This window comes from Pogoniulus pusillus, chromosome Z (assembly GCF_015220805.1).
Source record: "Pogoniulus pusillus isolate bPogPus1 chromosome Z, bPogPus1.pri, whole genome shotgun sequence".
Classification (NCBI taxonomy): domain Eukaryota; kingdom Metazoa; phylum Chordata; class Aves; order Piciformes; family Lybiidae; genus Pogoniulus; species Pogoniulus pusillus.
This window is the reverse complement of record NC_087309.1, coordinates 92,181,638-92,204,698: the sequence shown is the minus strand read 5'-3', so window position 1 is coordinate 92,204,698 and position 23,061 is coordinate 92,181,638. Positions and strand designations below refer to the sequence as shown.

At 38.1% G+C, this 23,061-nt stretch overlaps 1 protein-coding gene across 7 annotated transcripts in view; it reads left to right on the top strand.

Moving 5' to 3' along the window:
- Positions 1–23,061, top strand: part of MCC (MCC regulator of WNT signaling pathway) — a 161,848-nt gene that overhangs the window by 39,271 nt on the left and 99,516 nt on the right. Inside the window, exons 1-2 of one of the 7 annotated variants that reach the window (XM_064140138.1) lie at positions 5,434–5,519; positions 5,739–6,234. The exons of 3 other annotated variants lie outside the window; for them this stretch is intronic. In XM_064140138.1, coding sequence (XP_063996208.1) covers positions 6,232–6,234 — 3 coding nt within the window. In that variant the 5' untranslated portion in view covers positions 5,434–5,519; positions 5,739–6,231. 3 more of the 7 variants (XM_064140143.1, XM_064140137.1, XM_064140140.1) reach the window with 3 other exon arrangements.

The window sequence follows — 23,061 nt, the reverse complement described above, 5'->3', positions numbered from 1 at the left end:
TCAGTTACGGCACTCAATTCATGCTTCGTCTGTCTCCTCCACATTACAATTTGCAGTGCTGCAGCTTTTCCAAACAGTTTTATTGTGTGCAATTACTAGATAGATAGATAGATAGATAGATAGATAAAAATCTTTCTGTGTAATGTTTGGTCTGCTGATCACTACTGCTCTTGAAAGGGCAGAAGAGATAGCTAACTTGAAGACAGATTTCTGAGGTAGACCACTATGGTTATTTTGGTTTTTTTTTGACTCATGGTAAATACTGAAGAAGAGAAGGCCAAGCAGAGAATATGTGATTGCAGTCAGAAAGCAAAAGATTTTCAGGGAGAATTTTCAGTACTTAAATGCCTGTAGGTATAAGGAATGTCTTAAAAGTTTGTCAATTTGTAGAATATAGTAATTTATTGGAAAAATCCTGTGATAAAAAAAAAAGAAGAAGAAGAAGAAGAAGAAGAAGAAGAAGAAGAAGAAGAAGAAGAAGAAGAAGAAGAAGAAGAAGAAGAAGAAGAAGAAGAAGAAGAAGAAGAAGAAGAAGAAGAAGAAGAAGAAGAAGAAGAAGAAGAAAGAAAGCTTAAAACTCAATTTTAAATACACTTCTTTCTGTATATGGCCTCAGGCTGTGAAACAAACTGCTTGAAATAACAGCATAAAAGACAAGGTATGTACAATAAAGTAATGTGATTAAGAATATGAAAACTTGAAATAATTTTATCATACGAATCTAATTGCTTTAGCCTCTGATAGAAAGCATCTTTGTACTTAGAAAACATACATATATGTTTTCTAACTAAAATGTTTGTATTGAAGGGGAACACATCCACTAGTATATCTAAATAATTTATCAACTCTGGAAACAGAAGTTGAACAAATGTTTTGCTTGGGTTGTTACCTCTAGGTGTTACAACTGTGGGATAACTTGCCCTCACAAGCCTTGTGGAAGCCCACTGAAGTCATGTAGTAGAACCATCTTGGGTCCTCCCAAGTGCTCATCCTAGGGCAGAGTGTAAGTCCTTGTGTTAAAATGGTGCATTTGGCTTTACCTGGATAGGTGCTGACTTGTTGGAACTGTTGGTGCTAATGCCTGGATCTTGCATCCTGCATGTGCTTCATGAGGCACTAGGCAGATGATCGATCTGATAGAGGATGAGCTAATTTGGCTGTTTGTGCATGATGGTGAGGGACTGCTCTGTCAGCACAACCATGGGGGTGGTAATTTATGGCAGTAATCTCTGGATCTCAAAAAGGACATACCTCCATAATTTGGGAATTGTCTTTGCAAGGTGCAGAATTCACCTGATGCAGCATGATTCAAATTAGCATTGTAGGTGAATGTTTCAAAATGGGTCTGGCAAAACCAGTGAGTTACCATAGCAAACATGTCACAGAGGCTAGGTGGGGTTGTATTATGCAGATAGTCAGATTAGATAATCAGTGTTTTTCCTGGTTTAAAATTCTGTGACTCAAATGCAACCAGTTGTTCCATGCAATCACTGTCTATACTTGGTTATCACCAACACACTCAAATCAGCTTGGCATAATAGTGCTGCCTGGTTTTCAGGGCATGGAGAGCTTTCCCACAGAGCAACATGGTAAGCAAAATGGAACTTTAGAAACTACACTTCCATGACACGAGGGAGAGGGGGCTAAGAGGGGAATTGAAAACTACAAAATTTTGGATAAGAAAATCTGGTATGTTGAACTAACTTAAGCCACATCAGTAGAACTTGGTTTTAAACTGAGGCAGCACTTCACCCAGCCTTAGAAACAGGAATAACAAACCCACACAATGTAGAATTGTGTGTTATGAAGAATTATATTATTATGTATTATGTGTGTTATTCTATATTATAACATGTTGTTATTATATATTATTATGTTCTTAATGCAGTATCAAGGGCAAAGTAGATGGATCAGGTTGCAGTAAAGTGCTGTTCCTTAAACAGCTTTTGCTTGATGTTGGCTACCTTCAAATGAATATTTAGTCTTTTCATATGGGGATTTCAGAGTACAGGTCAGGTTTGGCCAAAACATTGGTTCCATCAGATGTATTTGATATTCTTGAAAATAGTGTCTTTTTGCAGTTTAGATATGTGTAAACAGCCTGATACTTGTCCTAGTAAATATTCAGCTCTCCCTTTATTTTTAAAAGTGTTGGTCACAGTCATGAATTTACTTGTGCAAGTAATTTTAAGTCAAATCTGAAGGCGTGAGTAGAAGAGGTTTAACCTTGTTTTCATGAGAATCACTAAGAGGCTAGGTTTTCAGACAAGAGTTTTAGTATGCATGAAATATGTAGAAGCTGCTACATAAATGTACTTCATTTGTCTAAACGTACAAAATAAGAAAGCTGTTGACAAAGTTGAGGTAGTTTGTTTTGAGCTTACAAAAATAGGAGTTAATTACTACTTCTGCAGATTGCAATCTATTTGCCATATTGAACTTATTGTACTTACTGCAATGCTGTCTGCTGTGTATGTGTGAAATATAAAGCTGTCCCATTCCTGAGTTCATTGCTTCTCAGAAATATTGTTTTGCTAAGGCACATTGCTTTTAGAAGATGGGAAGAGAAGACATGCTTTTCACAGATGGACAAGACTGCGATGCATGTCAGAGCACTGTTCCCATTTCAGTAATGTTCTGGTCATCACTACTATTCACTTTCTGCCCTATCCCCCTTTTTTTTTTTTTTTTTTTTGGTCAGAATTCTCAGTTTTATTTGGAGCAATTCAAATGACAGAGTTGCTATGGCTAGAGTGATTGTCATGCAGTATTAATTAGTTCACTGGTATCTCTGGGATAGCATGATGACTCCTGTGTTTCCTCCAGTCAAATACTGCATTTGAGAGGGTATATAAATTGTACTCAACAAAGTTAGTGAGAGAGTTCATTTTTTAATGGCAAAACAAATAAATACTGTATTCAGTGTTATCTTTCATACGTTCCAAACATTTTTTTTTTTCTGACAGATGGTCTGCATAGCTCTTTTCTGGAGCCAGCTATGCCCATCAAAAGCAGTCAATGAAGCTGCTGTTTTTATGTAATTCAAGAGTACTGAGCATAACAGACTTTTGGTACAACAGCAGATCTTTCTGATTACTGTACAAGGAATAAATTGCAACCTATCCAAAGGAAATTTGTCTACAGAGCTGTTGCTTTTTAGTGCATTGTCCTCTGATTCTGCAGAGTATTTGGTGTGGTTTGGCTGGATATTAGTTTTGTTTCTCTGAAGCAAAAATACATATTTTTAATTATTAAACCAATCTTTTTAAAATCCAGTTTGTTATTAGAGGAAGAAGGTTTAAAGGCTAAAAGTAAAGAAAAAAAATTGCTACAGAGGATATTTTTGAGCTTTCTATAACTGTCAAGTTTTTACCATTATCCTTCAGAAATTTCTTCTGATAGTATGAGAATTAGTGGCATTGACAGAAATACCTACTCTTGATGCTTTCACAGAAGTTTATTCAAGCACTTTGATGATGTTAACATGCTGGTGAGAACCTTGTGTCTTTGAGGATACATTTAAATGAAAGAATTTCTCACTTTCATTACTAGGTGTTTCAAGCAAATAAATCCCGAGAAGTTGCACATTATCTAAGTCATCTTTTAAAATATCACAAATCAGATTCAGAAGAACTCCTCTGGTTTACAGAGGCATGCTGGGATAAGTTATGAGGAAGGCAACTGGAAGGACAATTCAGCATGTATCACAGACGTGCACCTCAAAGGTGGTATGGCCTGTGGGGCAGAGTTAGCCTCTGAAACAGCTTTGAAACAAAACAAATAGAGAAATTACAAAGAACAGAGCATCAATACCTGTGCACTTACTACTAGCACAGTAGAGCAGCATGGATAACATGATAATAGTTAATTTATTTAATAATAATGTAGTGGTAAAAGCTTGCAAGGCAAGACTGTTGTGGAATGTGTATGGAGACAGGGACTCAGAAAGATAAACCTAGAAACACTACCAGTCACCTGGTGCTTGAGATTAGCATCTCCAAAACCAGTATGTCCAAGGAAGCTTCATGTCATTCAAGACAGCTAACAAACATTAGTTATGAAGGTATTTTCAAATAATGCAGTTCTCTTTAAATATACTGCTAATCTTCAAGTAATAAGAAAAAAAAAAATCAGTGGTATTCAAATTCACAAATTAGCACTTAAAACAGGAACAGGTATCTATGGAAAAGTATTCATATATTCCAGTCATTATATCTGTACATGTGAGTGCATGTGTTGAGGGAATTAAATTTTCAGTAGAACAGATCAAAAGTGAATTTTTTCATTAATATTCAAACCAGATTTGTGATTAAGTTTGTCATTTAGTCACATTGTGCCAATTAATAGAAATGTTCTTTTGATTATTTGTGCAATAGACAGACATTCATTTGCAAATTATTTATTCTTTGAGAGTGGCTTCATTTAAAAAAAAAAAATTAAACCATAGGGAAAGACACAAAAATTTTAGTCTGACCACTAGTTAGTTGCCTTTCCAGACAAAGGTTTGCAAGCAGCAGTGACAAAGAATATGTGCATTTGCAAATATAAATACATGTGGATAGTAATAAGTTTATATTGCAATGTGGTATTGGTTGTGTTAGAATCTGCAATCCAGAACTCTATTTTAAATAGAGTTTAGTGTGGTAACATTTGTAAACTGAGTATTGATACTGATATATGCTCATTTCACTGGTCTTTTGCTGAGCTTTAGAATCATCTTCTGTATGTCATGTCTTGATGGGTTTGATTTTTGTTTTTTTCATTAATTGTGATGGGAACTATCGATTTAGGTTTAAGAAGTCAAATTCTTCACAGAGGAAGGGGAAATATCTTAACTGCCTGCTTTTTACATTTTGGATGCCCCTTGAACTGTAAAATTATGTGGTTTAATTTGCCTTATTAAGTAATGTTGCATATCAATGTGTTGTCAAAGGAGTATTTAGGACTGAAAACCCAATGGTATGCACATCTTCACCTTAAAAGAAGTTTCTAAAGTGTGACTTCTAACCTTTTCTTGAACTATGGAGTGTTTTGTCCTCTGTTGTTATATATGCACTCTTACTATTGTCAATTTGTTATTTGGAAATTTATGCCAAATGTAAGCACTTGAAAATAAATCTTTTGCTAGTCTGGAAATATGATATGCAAAGGGAACAACTGCCATTTGCTACTTTGGAAATATGATATGCAAAGGGAACAACTGCCAGCCTCCAGAGAAGGTCCTTAAAGTACTGCTGAGATGGAACGTAATCTGTAGTTTGTGTCACCCTGAAAGCTCTTATTGATATGAGTTGAGTCTCAATGGAGAAGTCCTGCTGTCACATGTTCGTCATATACTGAAGGCAGGAGGATTGACTCAGAGAAGGCTAAACCTATTTTTTATGCTGCAGAGTGAGAATATGAAAGGAGCTAATGCTTCGTTAAGGTGCACTGACTGAAAAAAAAAAAAACAACACGAAATTAAGTTAGATAATTATATTTAAGATGTTCCATTCACTGCCAATAGGACAAGTAAGCAGGTAAGCAATTTTTTATTAAGGTAAGGGCATTGTTCAGAAACAGATATGAAAAGCTTTATTTCCTGTGTATGTGGGGTTTGTTTTTTTTTTTTTAAGTGAAGATTGCTGCTTTGCTATCGGAGATGGAAAATGGCTGCTCTGTAACATAAAATTGTCAGAGAAACAACTGCAATTCAGAAATGCCTTTGAACTCAGGATGGATTTGTTTTTGCTTCCCAGGGTGTCAGCACCAATGTTTTTAACAAAAGGGAGGAGGCCGATTACCACAAGGTTTCCTGTTCATGTGGATGAGGAGTTTTCATAAAGAAACAGGAAAACAGAAATTCTCACAAATAAATCAGTAATCGCTGCATTTTGTAACATTATGTATAAATGGTAAATTAAGCAGATATCCGAGGAATAGAGAGGGCTGTACAGAAGATACTACAAGAGCAGGCAAAACCGCACCCGCAGTCGGGAATGCGCCTGAGAGTGGGAAAAAAACCAGACAAAGAAAAAACAAAAAACGAGACCAAAATATCATCCCCCTACTAGATGAGTGTATCGATTGTGTTGCATTCTGCAAGCAGGAGGCAACAGTATCCCGTCGCAGCTCCGTGGGTATGCGGGCAGAATACCAACGCAGCTTCATTTCCACCAGCCTGCGTGCCCGCCCCTTGCTCCCACACAGTATTCGGCATAAACGTCGTGCTACGACCACTAACACGGCAACATGGTGCGTTTTTCCTGACCTACAGCTTCTGCTATGTGGCCGTGGGCAGTTCGGCCGGCCAAGCTGGTAATGAGCGGTGGGGGAAGGGCGAGGCGGAGCGGGCGGTGGGGGCAGGGAGAAACCCGCGGAGAGCAGGCCGCAGGGCTGCTGGGTTGGGCGCAGCCGGAAGTCTTGTGCTCGCACCGGTCGCGGGTGTACGCTGCACTGCTGAGGATGAGAGATCCAGGTAAGGCAAGAGAGCATATTCCTGAAAACAGGGGACTATTTTTATCTTCTCTGCTCCCCCTTTACGTTTTCTGCAACTGCAACTTTTTCCCCCGATCTAAACTGGACAGGTACTTACGGTACTTCAGGCAGGAGGCAACCTGCATGAACAAAACATAACTTTTTTTAATCGAAGGTTTAACATTCGAGTGCTGGACGTTGGGTAATAAAAGTTACCATCTTGTGTGCTGAACCTCTGGCATTGATCCTAATTAACTAGGAAAAGCAGCACCTTAAAATATTATTCCATTTTTTTCTTCACTGTAAATACCTTTGTATTTATGTGAACATAAAGTGAGTGATTAGCTCAGAAGAAGTCTTACAAATTCTCTGTCATTTGGGTGCTAAGATTGCTACCCTGTATTTTGGAGGCAAATGTAGATTACATAGAAAGGAAGTGCAGGTGGCACTGCATGGTAGTTAAATGGCCTGGATATCAAGATTTCAGATGTGTGATATTGGAAATAAGAGGTCCAGGGAAAGATTGGGAAAAGATGACATAGCAGACCTAGAGGTGAGATGCTAATTATATGACTGAGCTGACCACTGAAATCTTAAAATTATGGAATAATTCTGACTTACTTCTTAAGGTTAAGTCAGTGAATGATCTTGAGAGTTATAGGCAGAGTTTGTATTCATGAGACCTAAGGCAGGCAAAACCTCATGTCATAATAAACTTCGTATTTCCTTTGATCAGAAAATTTCTTCATAGCTTCTAATAACCTCGATCTCCACAATTAGTACAAGAAAGACAATTAACAAGCTTATTTTTTATAAAATGTTCAGAGGAGTTTTGCAGCAGTTATGTCACAGAAATAAGCACAATCTTGAACTCCTTAACTAAAAGTGTCTCTTTAAAAAAAGTAATTATTTAACAAATTCTCATTGTGTTAAAATACTGATGCAGTGAGTATGGTGTTGACAGTTTAAAATGGCATTTTACCAAATTTTACCCAAGTGTAAAGAATTTTTATTATTATATTTTTTATCAACGTTATACTTGCATTGCTAGTTGGAAACATGGCAGAGGTCAGCTGCAAGAGTAGACCTGCTTTCAGTTATTGATCCTTTTAATCCACATCAGTGCATTTATTGTAATGCCAGGTACAGGCAGGTTGATAAATGGCATTTTGGTGTGAACTTACTGACAGTATAGAAGAGCTAAAGGCAAGTGAGAAATACAAGATAGCGTTTAATTAAAATATTCATTATCATTTAGACTATACATCTGAATACACTGTATTTGGGAGAAACAATTTCTGCACATTTTTATCTAGACTGTAAACTATAACATACTATATAAGTAGTATCTGTGTGTGGCAGGGCCTATGCAAAATGGTGTCTTGATAATGGTAATAAACTTTTCTGAAAAAAAGCATACAGGTTCAGTAAGCACTTCTTTATCTCAATCACTGGATAACAGCTATTGTTACAGCCTTAATTTCCTTCCACATCTGTGCATACATTATTTTACTAGAAAACAAAACAAACCTCATCTGTCAGTGTGCACTCGTACAGGTAAGCCCCAGGAGCCTGTAATGCATTTGGGGTTTTTCTTCTTAGAGGGCACAAAAGGCAGTGGTGAAGACTCCTGGAATCCTCTATTAGTGCCACTGTGACAGCCACAAGGCTCATGAGAATTGAAGCTAGTGTAGGAAGAGGAGGAATTGTACGCAGTTTGCACATGTTACTGGGTGCACAGTAAAGAAGGTAGAAAAGGGCAGTCCGTTTCATTCAGTCTTTCCATGTGTGTATTAGGAGTAATGAACATGCCTGTACTACTAATTACTTCTAAACCTCAGTTTTCACTTCGAGTCCGCCAGTGATTTTAAAGAATGCTGTAGACTACCCCTGCTTTGTTCAGTAGTTGCTTTGGGAGGCTGAAGAAAGGCAGAAACGATTTATAGTGCAGGATCCTCTTTTGTGTTTACTTTCCTGGAGCTTAGCTACTTTTCTGTTATTGAGGAAATTGGGAGAGAGCTGTGTTCGAAAATGTGTTCTTGGGAAATCCAAAGAGACTTTTTTTCAAAGGTGTCAATGCTTTAAAGAAAAATAGTGTTTTTTTTCCCTAGCCTTTTCTCCACCTTGAAGGCTTCTTTACAATTACTCATAAGAAAAAGATGCGTACCCACCTTCCTTTCTGCTTTTTTTCAACATCTAAGTAACACAGAGAGCAATTCTTGCTTTGTACTGTGCCTAACTCACTGTTTCATTGGTCCAAGCCTTGTAAAGTGTGTGACTGAGTTTGTTTTCTTTGTACTACTTCTTTTTGAAGGTGCCTGGACTAGTTTAGCATTTTATTTATCCTGTATGAATGAGTACATACCAAAACTACACACCCAGATAAGAAGCTAAAACACAGCTTTTCACTTTGTCCCTTTACCTCCTCTTAAAGAGTGGGTCTTCCCAAACTTTGAGTAAGAATGGGAGACAGGATGGATAAAGTGGCCTTTGCCACTCAAGACTTAGAGAAGCCACATTAACCATTTACCACTCTATTATTAAGTCAAATCTTCAGATTGTGTCAGCAGCAACAGAAGTTCAAATATATTGTTCACTTCCTTCATTCTAGCACAAGGGCAGCTGTTGCATAGGCAGGACTCAAGTGGCTTTATTTTTACCAATATATTGTCTAATCCTGCACAGTATTAGAAGATGATGTGGTACGTACTACCTCAGACTAAATATAAAAGGGAATAAGGAACTATTTTAATCATCTACAAAGAGTATTTCATAAACTGTGTACATTTTTTGGTTTTTATCCTCTGAAACGCAGCATTTGATTTAATACTAAAGACAACACCTCAGGTTGTTTTTCTTATTCAGTGTGTTAAATACTCTATTTCCAGCTAAAATATGCACATTATTGTAGCTATTAGATATTTCCCTTCCCATCCCTTTGCCATTTTGCAACACTACAGCAAAATGCTAGTATTTGCAGTCTAAGTGCTCAGCCATCTCCACAGGCCTGCCACTTACTCATTCTTCCTCTTCCTTCTTTAAATTCATCACATGCTTTATAGCAGGGATGCTAGTCTCTGCCTTCAGAGGCAGGTGTGCAAGCCTTGACACTCTTGCTTGTTCACATGCTCTCTTTAACTGTCTTTTCTTAATACCTCTAACCCAGTTGTTCACAGTGTTTCTCAAAGGGGGCCAATGTTTCACCTCCCTGTATATAGGACACTCTGGGAATCATAAGCAAGCATTTAGAATTAGAGAGTGAGAAAACGTAGCCCAGCAGCAGATTTATTTCTCAATAATGTCACAAATATTTTCAGAATTTGGATAAACCAGATCTGTTTTTACACCATGAATATTCAGATTTTAATTTGAGGATATCTGACACAATTCTGCTTACCTTTACCTCCCTTCAGGGATTGTGTCAATTCAAAAAAGGGGCAAAAGTGGACCATTCCTCATGGAAGTCAATAAACACCTTAATAAAATATCTGTGAAGATAGGATGAAAAAAATTCACCACAGAGACATCAGAGGTGTTTTGAGTGGTGATATATCCCAGGAAATAAATATAACTTTTTCATTATGTTTTTGGTATCCTAGGAGAATTACGGAAACAGTCAAAATGACTACATCACAAATCAGGTCTTTAGTGATAAAGGGACCGGAGTGGAAGAAACTAGAAGCTTTGGGAAGAATCTCAGTGTGAAGAAAACAGAGTTAGTCCTTCTGCCAAGGCAGAACCACCCAAAAGGGTGGTTCTAGCTTTCCTGCTTAAAGAGAAATGGAGAGCAGGAAAAGAGAGAGATCATTGATAACGTTCTTATTAGTGATATGGACAGAAGGCCCAAATAGGCTGTGTAGTGTGTAACTGACTCCAAACGCAATGCCTATAGGATGGAGTAAGGTGCAAGCAAGCACACGTTGGAGATAACTGATAACAAGAAATTCAGCTTAATCTGTTATCCACTGAATTTCCTAGTGACTCATAAAGGATGGTCATGAGGACTAAGAAAATAGGTTTCTTTGAAGTATCTCGGTTGAAAGAGCTTTGTTCTGTGTTGGAGAGCCTTTAAGAAGAAGAAAAAGATTACCTTCTCTGACAATAAAGACAGCATTTGCCTTGTTGATCTTTATGTTGAGACTTGCTTCACTCTTGCAGGCTATTTTCATGCTCTTGACTGAGAAACATCAGGATGCGGTCACAGAATTTCCTGAGCTTGCTTCCCAGGCAGCATTTGCTTGACTTCCGCTATTATTTGACAATTAGCTGTGCTATTGTTTTGTCCATTTTTTTCCCTTATCTTAGAGGTTTCATTCAAAAACAGAAGTTTAATTTTAAAGCATGCAAGATATTTTATGGCCTTTTAACAGTTTTCATTCCAGTAGAAGGAACATTTTGAGTGTAGTAAAACTCATTTCAGATGAGTTCTGAAAAGCTGCAGTGCACGTGACCTCTATATGCTATAGCAGTGAGTCATTTTGTGTTCTGGCTGTTACAGAATAAGGAAAAGATTGTTATTTGATTATTTTTCCAAGTTGTTTCTCCCTGGAATGAGCTGCGCGTTAGTCAGACATACAGAGACATACCTTCCTTGCTGAGCTGGATTATAGCCAGCATGAAAGCAGCAAAGTCAGAATCATTCTTTCAGAGGTGAAGTTCCTCTTTTTTCTTTTTTTTTTTTTTTTTTTTTTTTTGGCACTTGCTGAAGTCTCCTCTGGCACAAAGTATTTCTTCTGTGTTTCAGAGAGTTATGTAATATATTTTAGAAAGTTAATTTTAATGGGCTGTCTCAGTGCATCTTTTTAGTTCTTAAATTAAAAGAAAAAAAAATTCTAGACTTCGTTACTTCCTGCTTATGCTTGTTTGTTTACCCCCTTTGTAATTGTTTCTGTAATCACTCTTCAGAGTGTATTTGGAAAAAGGGCAAAGATCAAGCTGCTGTATGCAATAGGGATACCTTGGAACATGCAGGGACAATCAGTGCTGTTGAGCAGTGTGGTGGGTTGGCCTTTGCTAGCAGTGAAGCATCTAGCTGGTCAATTGCCTGTTCGTTGACTTAAAGCAAGAACGGGGAAAGAATCAGAAGTGTAGGTGAAAGAATCAGAAATGTAGGTATTTAGAGAGTTTTCATGGTTTGGTATTATGTGCCCCCACACTCTTATGAGATGAGATGGACTAGACTCAGCCAAGCTGAAAGTTAAGGAATGATGCTATGTTTACAGTTTAGCACAATATATAAGCAGATATACACAAATATTTACAGTTATATACAAGTTAAATGTAATATAGAAATACAATACTCCTCCCAGAAGTTAGTCCCCAGGAGGGCTCCCAACCCAAATCTCCTCCCCCTCTGCCTCTTTCCATCCAGAAATAACCAGATCAATCCCTGTATATCTCACATGATAAATCTGGAGATCTGAGATGATATGTCAAAAAAGCAACATGGAGGTTAGAGGAAAAAGGATTAGGCCAGATTAGAGAGTTAGCACAGATACAGCCACAGAGACCATAGTGCCAGAAAGAAGGCACAGCCATAAGTGACAGCTAACTGAGAAGTGTGTGAGAAGTGTCTTACCTACATTTCGACTAGTTGCCTTTCTCAGCAAAAGAATGGGTAATACGGGGTGCTGTTGTTTTGTTGGTTGTTTTTTTTTCTTTCCTCTCACAGTTAAGGAAAGTTTATCTCAGTAAACTATTCCAATTAGCCTCAAATCAGCACAAAGGTGTCTTCTGTGGTAAGCCAGAAAGAATGCCAACCTAAATCAGGACCAGAAGAATACTGATCAAAAATGTAGTAAGTTATCCAGTTAATGAATTGACATTCTTTCCTGTAGTGTTGTTCATTTACAACAAATGTGACTCCTCTAAAGAATTCAGGCACAATTCTTTTATTCTTAACAGAGATATTTTAAGAAAAGCTCTTAGCTTATGGACAAGAGATAGTAACACACTAACAAATTGGTATAAATCTAGTTGTGCTGGTAAGTTTTCATTCATCTAAAAATGTTACATTAGAAATAGAGTAATTCTATACTCCTTTCTTGTTTTTTTCCCCTTTTTTGTTTTGGTTTTGTGTACTTTTATTTTTTAAGCACAAGAGATTGAGGAAAGTTTTTAAAGATATCATAAAACACTAGCCTCTGTGGCAAAGGCTACTACATTAATGCAGTATTTCTTTGTTTTGTTCCTAACACCAGTGCTCAGTGTACTGTGTGTATGTATTTTTCTACTACTGCTATGTAGTATTTTATAACCTTTCTTCAGAGTGCTTTAAATAATGAGACCTAAAAAATATCTCTTGGGAGATTGTTCAAATTGAACAAAATCATATAGTCAGGGAAAAATACATACATCCCTTTCTTATTCTTCCATATCTACATTCTTGTGGTCCAAAATGCAGTACCTTAGAATTAGCTGCTCTTGTTCTTTGTCATTTACCCAAATTATCCATCTCAGTTTCACATACCTCACAGATCTACAAATCTGTTGTTATGAAATGGCAGTTGAGAGTAGGGGGACATGTAAAATAATAAACTTGCTGGCTTTGTGCCTTTTACTTTGTTGTGGGTTTGTTTTTTTTTTTCCATCTGAATTTGCCTCATTCCCCATTTTCTGATGGTATTTAGTTTCTCAGAACTGAATGGATTGTTGCAGGTGGCTTCTACCTGAGCAGTTATCCTGACTCCCTAAAAAGATTCTTTCCATAACAACACAGTTCTCTATACTGCTGCTTCAGTTTTTCTCTGTTCCTCCTTCAGGATTGTCCTGTGTGCTAAATGACTCTTAGGGTAATGCCTACTCATCTTCTACTATGTGGCCTTCTTCCACATTTACAAATTTTCAAACCATCTTTGCAGGTCTTCTGTATTGTTTTGTAATATTCGCTAATGTTTCCACCACCACCATCACTCTGTTTACTGTCATTTGCCTATGTCATTACTTCATTCTTTTGTTCCTTAATGGGTATTGGAAGTAGCCAAGATGGGAAGCTAGGCAAGACTTGCCATTTAATACCTCTGCACATCTTAACACCCTGTTTGCTTGCTGGATTGTGGTGTCTGAGCATAAGTTAATCACATTTGAAATAAGGTGTTCCAAAGGCATTTGATGTTTCTACTTAAATCAAATGTGTTTCATGACTGCAACATTTAGGACTAATAAAGTAGTTGTGATGTAATAGAAGTGAAGCCACATCCTACTGTAGCCTTATTGCATGCATATGAGGGTGTTTGGGAAGACTTCCATACTATTTCCAAGATTCTTTTCCTTCTTAGCTGCTGGCCATTATTGTTGGAACTGTTCATCTATTTCCAAGATTCTTTTCCTTCTTAGCTGCTGGCCATTATTGTTGGAACTGTTCATCTAACCATTAAAAGCTATTTCACTTCTAAATTAATTGTGTCTTGCACTCCAGATCCACTATTTTCTATGTCTGTATGGCTATGCATCCAGTTATGGGCCTGCCAGTACCATAATGATGAGTAAGTCCAGTGGAGGGCTACCAGGATGATCAGAGGTAGAAGATGAGAGCTTGTTCTTTCTAAATAAATTATTTCCTCAGGTTGATGTAATAGAAGCTCCCTGTGCATTCAGGGAGGCTATCATGGAAGGGAAGTCACGCTTTTGATGAGGTCCACAGTGGAAAGGTGTATAGACAATATGCACAAATTAGAATTAGAATAGCTGAACATAAGGGATTTTTTTTCCCCTGTGGGAGCATTTAAGCAAAAGAACTGGATACTCAGATGGTCTCTGTAGCTTCTGTTCATAAAAGTTTTCAAGAACAACTGTTAAAAAGTCCTGAATGACATGGACCCTGCTGTGAGCAGGAAATTGAGCTTAAGACCCACATCCAACATGAATCATTCTACCGTCTACATTCGCCAGCCTTATACTACTGCTGATCTTTCAGACTGTATCTCAGGGTTTATTTAGCTCTAGTTTCATTGGACTTTTAAAATCCAGGTTGCATTTCAAAACATACATCTTATGTACACGGGCAGATGTGTTTTATCTATTGGTAGGGGCTTTGTAAAGAGCTAATGTGGTCATCTTTTAAAATGACAGTAAGAACTCTGTCAGCTGGTCCTCTATTTCCATAATGTCTGACAACAGAGCATATTGCTATGATTAATTTATAAATTAAAAGAAGGCATTCTAGAATGAGTGCAGGGCTGCCATGAAGTGTGAACAAATTGTGACTGAGATATAAGCCCTGCCTATTATTTCTATTCTCATCAGAGATTCTGCTTTCCTAACTATAAATAGTGTATAGTCCCTTTTACATACACTGTTCTGAACACTACTGTTCAGTGTAGCTTGCGTTACAGATCTTTGTTCCCTTTTAGTTTACCTTCTCTGCATTGTAGCTGTTGCATGAAAATATTTTAAGGTATAAGAAGATCACACAATCACAGAATGTGAACTTGATGACCTCTAGAGATCATCAAGTTCAAGCCCCCTGCCAAAAGAAGGATCCTCTAGGATAGTCTGCACAGGAATGCATCCAGGTGAGTTTTGAAAGTTTCCAGAGAAAGAGGCTCCACAACCTCTCTGGGCTCATTCCAGTGCTCTGTCACCCTCACTATAAAGAAGTTTCTCCTCATGTTGAGAAGAAACCTATGTTCAAGTTTGTATCCATTGTTCCTTGTCTTATTCCTGCACATCACCAAAAAAAAATTGGACCTCTCCACTTGACACCCACCCTTTAGATATGTATACACGTTGAATAGATCTCTTGTCTTCTCTTCCCAAGACCAAGAATCTCCAGGTCTCTGTGTCTCTTCCCAAGGAAAATACTCAAGTGTCCTAATCTTTCTTGTGGCTCTCCATTGTAATCTCTCCAGCAGGTTCCTGTCTCTCTTGAATTAGGGAGCCAAAACTGGACACAGTATTCCAGGTGTGGTCTCACCAGGGCACAGTAGGCCTGCTAGACACACTTTTCTTGATGCACCCCAGGATACTACTGGCCCTCTTGGCCACAAGGGCGCAAAGATGATGATTTGTTCCTGGTGCATAAGCTTTACCAGCTTCTCTGTTCCGCAGAACAGATGGAATTTCTTGACTTTAATATCCACTATGCATTTTTCAAAAAAGTGTTAAAGAAGATTAGTGTCTACAGTGGAAAAGAAAATCACAATCTCTATAATAAACAATAAATGCCTTTTTCTCATTCCTTCCATATTTTTTGCTTCAGAGAGATAAAATCACAGGCGCATTTGTGCTTTTATGTGAATGAGATCTCTCTTATCTATTACTATTTCAAAACAAGCTTTCAAATTCCCATTATTCTAATCTAAAAAAATCCATTATTTGTCACTGAAAGCCTGGCAATGTCACTTCATGTTTCATTAAAAAAAACCAACCAACCAACCAAACAAACAAACAAAAAAACACTAAAGAATATTGACTTAAGAGCTTTATTATTTTCTAAGAACAAACTATTTTTGTATCAGCACTGTAGTATATAATTCATGCTCATTAGGATAGTAAGCACTGTTAACACTACATTGTTCCTGCCAGAATATATTCATAGAATTCTTTGGAGGCCCAGAGGAACTGTTCTGAGAAATGAAACACCTGGCTTCCAGTGCCAGGTCTGCCATTCTTTGTCTGATATTTGTGAAAGAAAATAGTCATATGTATTCTCTATGGGCAGAAATATTACTCAATTCTGTAAAAAAGTTTATATGTTATGTCTTACACACAGATTTTTAAGTATTATTAATTTTCATTTCTGAATCAGTTTAGGAAATCCCAAGGATCCTTAATCAGTACAGGCCTTAATTCAGAAGAGATGACCACAATGAGTCTACTAACTGAATCTTTAAATGTGATTCAAGACTTTCTGGATGTAATGCTATTGTTGATGTTACTTGGAAGATTAGAATTCTGGGCCTCCAAGAATATGAAATTACCAGAGCATTGTTGTTGTTGTCTGGGAGAGGTTAAGGAAGAGTGGGTGTTGTTTATTTTGTTAAGATGTTTTTTATTGCAACATGTAAACTGAATCAGTTGAGTCCCACAATGTTATTTTGGTTTTACTTAGATAAGAGACTGAAGTAAACAGTGATTCAAGGACTTTTTAAAAAATTTCTGCTCACACAATTTTTGTTTGTTTGTTTGTATGAAAGATGATAGCATAATTCTGTTACACTGGGCATGGAGAAGTCTCCAGTCCTCTGATGATCTGTAGGGATGCTGTAGGGAGCATGGAGGAGATTGTAATAATTTCAAAGTGGATTATTCACACTGATGGGAGGTACAGCTCTGTTTCATGTGTATTAGAAACCCAAAATCAGTTCAGGCAGAAATTATGCTACAATGTCTAAAGCCTCCTGAGATGCTCCCATCTGTGTACATTTTGCCTATGGCTGAAGAGTGGGTTGAGCAGGCAAAAGCTGATTTTTAGAATTTCTGTAACTTCTGTTGGCAGTTTAAATCTGTCCATTGATAGTCACATAGCTGAGGATGTAAGGCAAAGCCTATTTTCCCCTTCGCTGATCATGCTGTATTTGTATCTCTTCCAGTATATGGTTCTGAGACATGGGATCAAGTTGGAACTGTTAAGTCAGTAACACTGAAAAAAAAATGTACATGAGTTGCACAGAAACATATTTATGTTTAAATGTTCTTGTCTAGAGTCATCTAGTTCATACCGTCTTGAAATTCTTTTCCAGATCTCTCTCTTATTTTCTAATTTTGTAATGTGACAGAACATTTGCTATTAATTGTAAATGAAAAGCCCTTAGTGTCCTTACTCAAGGAAAGCAGCTAGCTTAAATATCAGGAAAGTCAAGTATATTAATTCAGAGCAGGGTGGTCTAATTCACAGCAGTGTGCAGACTCAAATACACACAGTCTGCCCTCACAGCTTTCGGGAAAAGGGAAGGCGACTACCGAGGAAGCGTAGGTAAGCCCTACAACTGAATGCCTCTCTAGGTGCTTGTATGCAGCCTGATAAGGAAGCTATGAGCTGATGTAGATATGTCTTTGAATAAAAAGGAAGACAGAATGCATAATTCCAGAGTATGGCTGGTAGGCAGTACTGAACTATCCAGCCAGCTGCTTTTACCTGTAAGGAGGGACATATAACAGGTGTCCCTGTTACAAACCTATCACCACTAGACAGTTTGGACCACAGTGACTCAAAAAGCTCTGCTAGTTTGTGATATGTGATAAGGGCTTTCATGATATCAATGTGCTGCACTTTTGGAGACTTAGTCTCGAATCTTAAACTTTTGCCAAGCAATGGAACTGATCTCAGCAAAAAAATTATACCACATTTCTGCCATTATAATTTTGACCCACAGCACCTTGATGAGACATACTTATGTTCTGTTGGTGCGGAAGAAGTGGTTTCAATCCCATAATATATGTATAATTGAAGCCTCAGTGGAGGTTTTGAGTATAAGCTGTGAACAATCAGTGCTCAGAGAAGCAGATTGTAAGTTTCTCTGCTTCCTTACAGTTGAGACTGGACAAATGGGAAATCTCAGTAACAGAACTGAAAAATACTACACATTATATTGTTGTGGAGGCAGGAATTAATGTGTGGCCGAGTCAGGAATTTTATACAAAAATAGAGTTATTTTATTTTCCCAAAAACCCACCCCCAAAACTATATATACAAAGATTGATATAGTTTAATTAACAGATTCAGTTGCTTGAGAATTATCTACAGGGATACCATCAATAATCTGACTATTTTGGAAGTCAGAAGTTGGAAAAGGCTTTAGCTATTAACTAATAGCATTTTCTTACTAATAAAGTTGAGCCAAAATAACTTATGATCAGGCTGAATTCCTCGTGCGGTCTGCCCCACTGTTCCCTTTCAGCAGTTGCAGGTGGACCATTAAGGGTCATTAGGCTTAGAAAGGGTGTCAATAGGTGAAGCAGTCTTTGAAGATCTCTCTGCATCCAGGCGAGGTGAGAGTGGGGGAACTCTCAGGCAGGCACAAACTCCAAGCGGAGACGAATTCCAAGGTGGGAACCCCCAAAGGCAGGAAGCCCCCCAGTATTTATAGCCTCGCTAGAAAAAGGGCAGAGTTACCACTTCCTTAGGCGCAAAAGGCACAGCCAATCCCAGCCCAATTCCAGCGCGGGCACTGCACGGGGCACTCCTCGTGTTGGCAGGACCCCTTTGCTCACCCCCCCTTCACGCCCGCGGTGGAGGGGGAGCCAGGCGGCTTTCCCTCTCCCCGAAGTCACGTCAGGAGAGGAATTTAAGGGTATACAGGACTCCAGGACATATATTTACAGAAATACTCTACTGGAGTTATTTGAGAAGGTAAATTTGAGAGTCTTACATAGCTGATGGGCACAATTGGAGGAAACATTTCTTCTCTTCCTGCCCCTCACCTTACTTCCTTTAGAAATACTTGCACTTAAATTGACTGGATGTAGTTATACAATATGTTAGAAACATGAAAAATTGCAGTGAAATTTTCATATCCTTGGCAGCTAAACCACACTGCACATGCAGTTACACTGTTATGATTACAGTTTCTTTGAACAGGAAGGTTACATTAAGGCTGAAGCTTATTTAATCATTTCTGTGGAAATATGGTGGGATATACTTTTTATAGATTTTCTGTCTCAGGCCAGGCCTTAGAAATAGCTCTTTCAAGGTGTATTGTAACAGATGATTACCCTAGCAATATGGAGTATATATCAGTAGTTTTTTTATTTAGAGTGGCATAGATTTTCAAATACCTTGTCTTGTTCTGGAACCTTAGAACAAGTGAAGAAAACTACTTACATTACTCCGTTTCCAAGTCAAATATAATTCTATTGTTAGAGTAGATATTTGCATTCCTGCTGATTAGATTGGCTCACAGTGGGAGCTGAGTGGAAGCTATCCCAAGTTTTAGCTCAAGTAATGGTAGATTCGAAGTGGCATCTCTAGATTTATAACACTCCAGTTGATGAGACTGCAGGAGTGCTTTGCAGACTACTTTAAGACACGCTCAGTGGCTGAAATTGAACTGTACTTGGAGCATTAAGTTGGGATCACAAGATACAGATTCTTCCCTCAGAAGAAAACTGTTGGATTGCTTTTAAGTTTTTTCCCACATCCTTTTAACCCCTTCAGAGATTTCAGCGTCTGCATGGCTACAGGAAAGAGTTCCAAATACAGACTTAAGTTCACTTAGAGGTATTGAGTAAAGAGTTAAACATATGTTTCAGAGACACTCATGTAATGCCAAGAGTTTGCTTCATGAGTCCCAGGTTCTGCAGTGAGATTTCCTCCAGTGAGGTCCAATAGGGCTTCTGGTGGGATTAGAGGAAGATTTAAAGAAACACCAATGGTGACAGTGTATTGCAAGGACACCAAGCCTTCTACCAAGAACAGAATAGTGTCCTGTGATTGCACCAGGAGCGCAGGGAGAGTGGGAGGACAGATGTGTGCATTTGGTTGATTGTGGTTCAATTTGTGGGCACTGAATAGCCGCTGCTTCTACCTTGGTAGTCACTTGTAGCTTTGCTGTTTGACTTTAGTGGGCCTGTGCAGCTTGGCTATTTTATTAATGAAAGCTTTGTGTAAAATTCAGTCTGGGTCCATCTAGTGACAAATTCAGCTTCTGAGAATTGCAATGAAACAGCTGATGTATGAAAGTTCCTTTTTGTATAGAGTCTTTGAACAGATAATATGCTTTTATGTTTCTTAAAAATGTACGAAGAAAGATGGAGCTGGGGTAGGGAATAGGAGAAATGAACACCTTATTGCAGAATAAGAATATCCTTGTGAAGAATTAATGACAGTGTAATTAATTATAGTATTCTATGGCTGACACTTTCTAAGAAAAGCTATTTTAGCTCAGCATGGGTTTGAAAGTTTATGTTTTCAATATACCACAATATTGTGGCAAGTGATTTAGCGGTTAGAGGTGCTTCCGCTAAGCTAAATCATGAAGCATTCCACAATTTTGAACAAATTAGAAAAAGATTAAATGTGAGAAGTTACTTTACAATGTTGCTCCTCATTTCCAGTAGTAACTATTTTAATCTTGGCACTTTCTTTTATAAGTCTGATTGTTGTCATGAAGGCTTTCTTAAAATACCTGTTTGTCAACTTAAGTTTCTAGAAAGAGGCTTTGGTGTTTTGTGTTCTCTGGAGTTTACATATCGCTGGCAGCTGAGAGTGGTGCTTCTGCTGCGTACTCAGCATTTCATGTGACATAGGCAGAAGTGGTGAGATTAGATAGATACTATATTAATTGCCCCCTGCAATTAGGTAAACACTTGCATCAACGTATATCATTAGGAAGAGCTAATTCTGTCTGACTGGAAGCAGCTGCTGTACTCCAGGCTCTAGCCTGCACAGAGCAGTGCTGCCATGAGCCCTGCATCTTTGATGGAGAAGGGGAACGAGGAGAATGGCATTCGGGGAAGATAGCAAGCAATTCCGAAAAGAAGATAGAAAAGAATCCTTGACCTGGATCCCTGAAGCAGGAGAAATAGACAGGAGAGAAGGAAGTAAGAGTTCAGGCTGGATCTGGAGACCAGAGGAGGGAGTGCACCCACATCCATGCCCTTGACCTCTGTGTGTGAGCGTCAAGGCTTAACAATTAGGTCAGTATAGTATAGTGTAGGTGTAGCTTAGGTATTGGAACACCACAGCTGTGTTAATGATATGCTCAGCTGAGCTACCTGGCTCTGTTAAAGAGAGGTGGAATGGTGCTCAGGATGGACCCTGTGGCAGTGGTTCACTAGAACTGTGTATGTCTGACATCATATGTCAAAATATGAGTGAAATAGGAGTCTGTTTCGTTGATGTTAGCAGCACAAGAACCAAGTTACCCACATCCCTGTAGGGTTGGAATTGTCATTTGGGCAGTTGTCATCTCTGGTACATACCATGATGTTGCCACCTGGAAAATGGCTTCTTTTTTTTTCTACATGTGCTGTGTGTATACAAACATAGACATGTCCTGTGTTCCTACTCAACAGTAGTCATGCACAAAGTCTTTCTGCATGTTGCGCTAACACTTCTGTGGCTGAGAGTGCTCTTTGAAGCCCCAGAAATGCTTCAGCATAAGTTGGAGCCTACCCACTTCATAGAGCATTTCCCACTGATTTCTCCTAAAGACATATTTTCCTGCAAGTAATAGTTAGAAGGAGAGAGTGGCGCAGAGCCACCTTCAAACTTCTCAGTGCAAACAAATGCATAACATACCCCAGAGATATACTTGAGAATATGTATTGCTTATATGCAGGCTAGTTTGAACCAAATGTTAACACAGCAGAGGCCTGGGATGTATGCATAAATTTGGGTTGCTGAAACCAAGAAATGGTTAGCTTTTACAGTTTTGTAGCCAAGCACTGTCCCACAAGGCTTAATGTGTTGAGCACTAGAACTGTAAAACAGAGTGTTCCAAAGACAGGCAAAAGGAAGGATCCAAACTGAAATAGCATCTTCTGCTAAAGAAATTAGGGCATGTTGGTCTTAGATGATAAGGAAGAATAAGGGGTATAAGTTTTGAGAGAAGATTATAAATTCACAAAAAAAAAGTTATCCTTGGGGTGCAGGACATGAAAAACAATGCCAGGGAAGTATTACAAATATGTACCCAGTTCTTAGCTTTTTCTTCAAGTTCTGTGATTCACCACCCTCAGAGGCATAATGATGCACAGTTAGAAGGTGGCCTAGTATGATGCAGCACTTCTTGTATATGCTCTTTAAATCAGGAAACATGCTTTAGGATGGGAGAAAAAAAGTTGTGTGGGGTTTTTTGGTTTTTTTTTTTTTTCATTTGCATCTCTGGTTAGATTGGAAGTATTAACATTTAATTATTAAAATAGTGTTAAATATAACTTTTTAATGTGCAAATATCTTAGAGCCCACAGAAACTGTTGTTGAGAATAATTGAAAAATAATGCAGGCGTTAACTCTTCACCTGAATTGTGATGTATTGTGTTTCCCAAATGGTGAAGTCGTGTGAATAGAGTAACTGCCACTTGCATTCATAATTGTAATGCACCACATGCTATGTAAAGATGGAAAGGAGTGCCATGTGAGTGAGAAACATCTTCTATGAAGAATTACCACAGAAGAGCTTTAGCTTTGATATCAGCAAGTATTTGGGCCTATATAGTGTGCAGAGGTGAAAAATAAGCCATGAATTAATGCAGTGTTCATCCATTTCTGTCAGGACAATTAACATGAGTAAAATGTTTTCCCTACTTTAAACAGATAAAAAGGAACCATATTGTGTTCTTCTTAAAATTAATGCTTTATATGGCCAGCAAAGAACGTTAGATTTATTTCCCAAACCATAAGTAGACTTACAGCTGTGTCAGTTACGTCTTGAAGGCTTTTTATGAGCCATGTTCACAGTGTATGTGTTAGTCAAAGTGGTTATAAGAAAGATGCAGACATGTTGGAGTGTTAAGTGCAATGTGTGACACATACAATACCTTTAAATTACAAATTTCATCTTCTCATGACCCTTGATTTTCTATTATATATGGGCATGCTTTTTTATGATATAAACATGAAAAATGTCTTTTGCTAGATGCTTCCTGCACTGTTGTGACTTTAGAGAATTAATAATGGGTGGGTTTGTGTTATTACTTGATGATTTAAAGGAAAGAAAACTA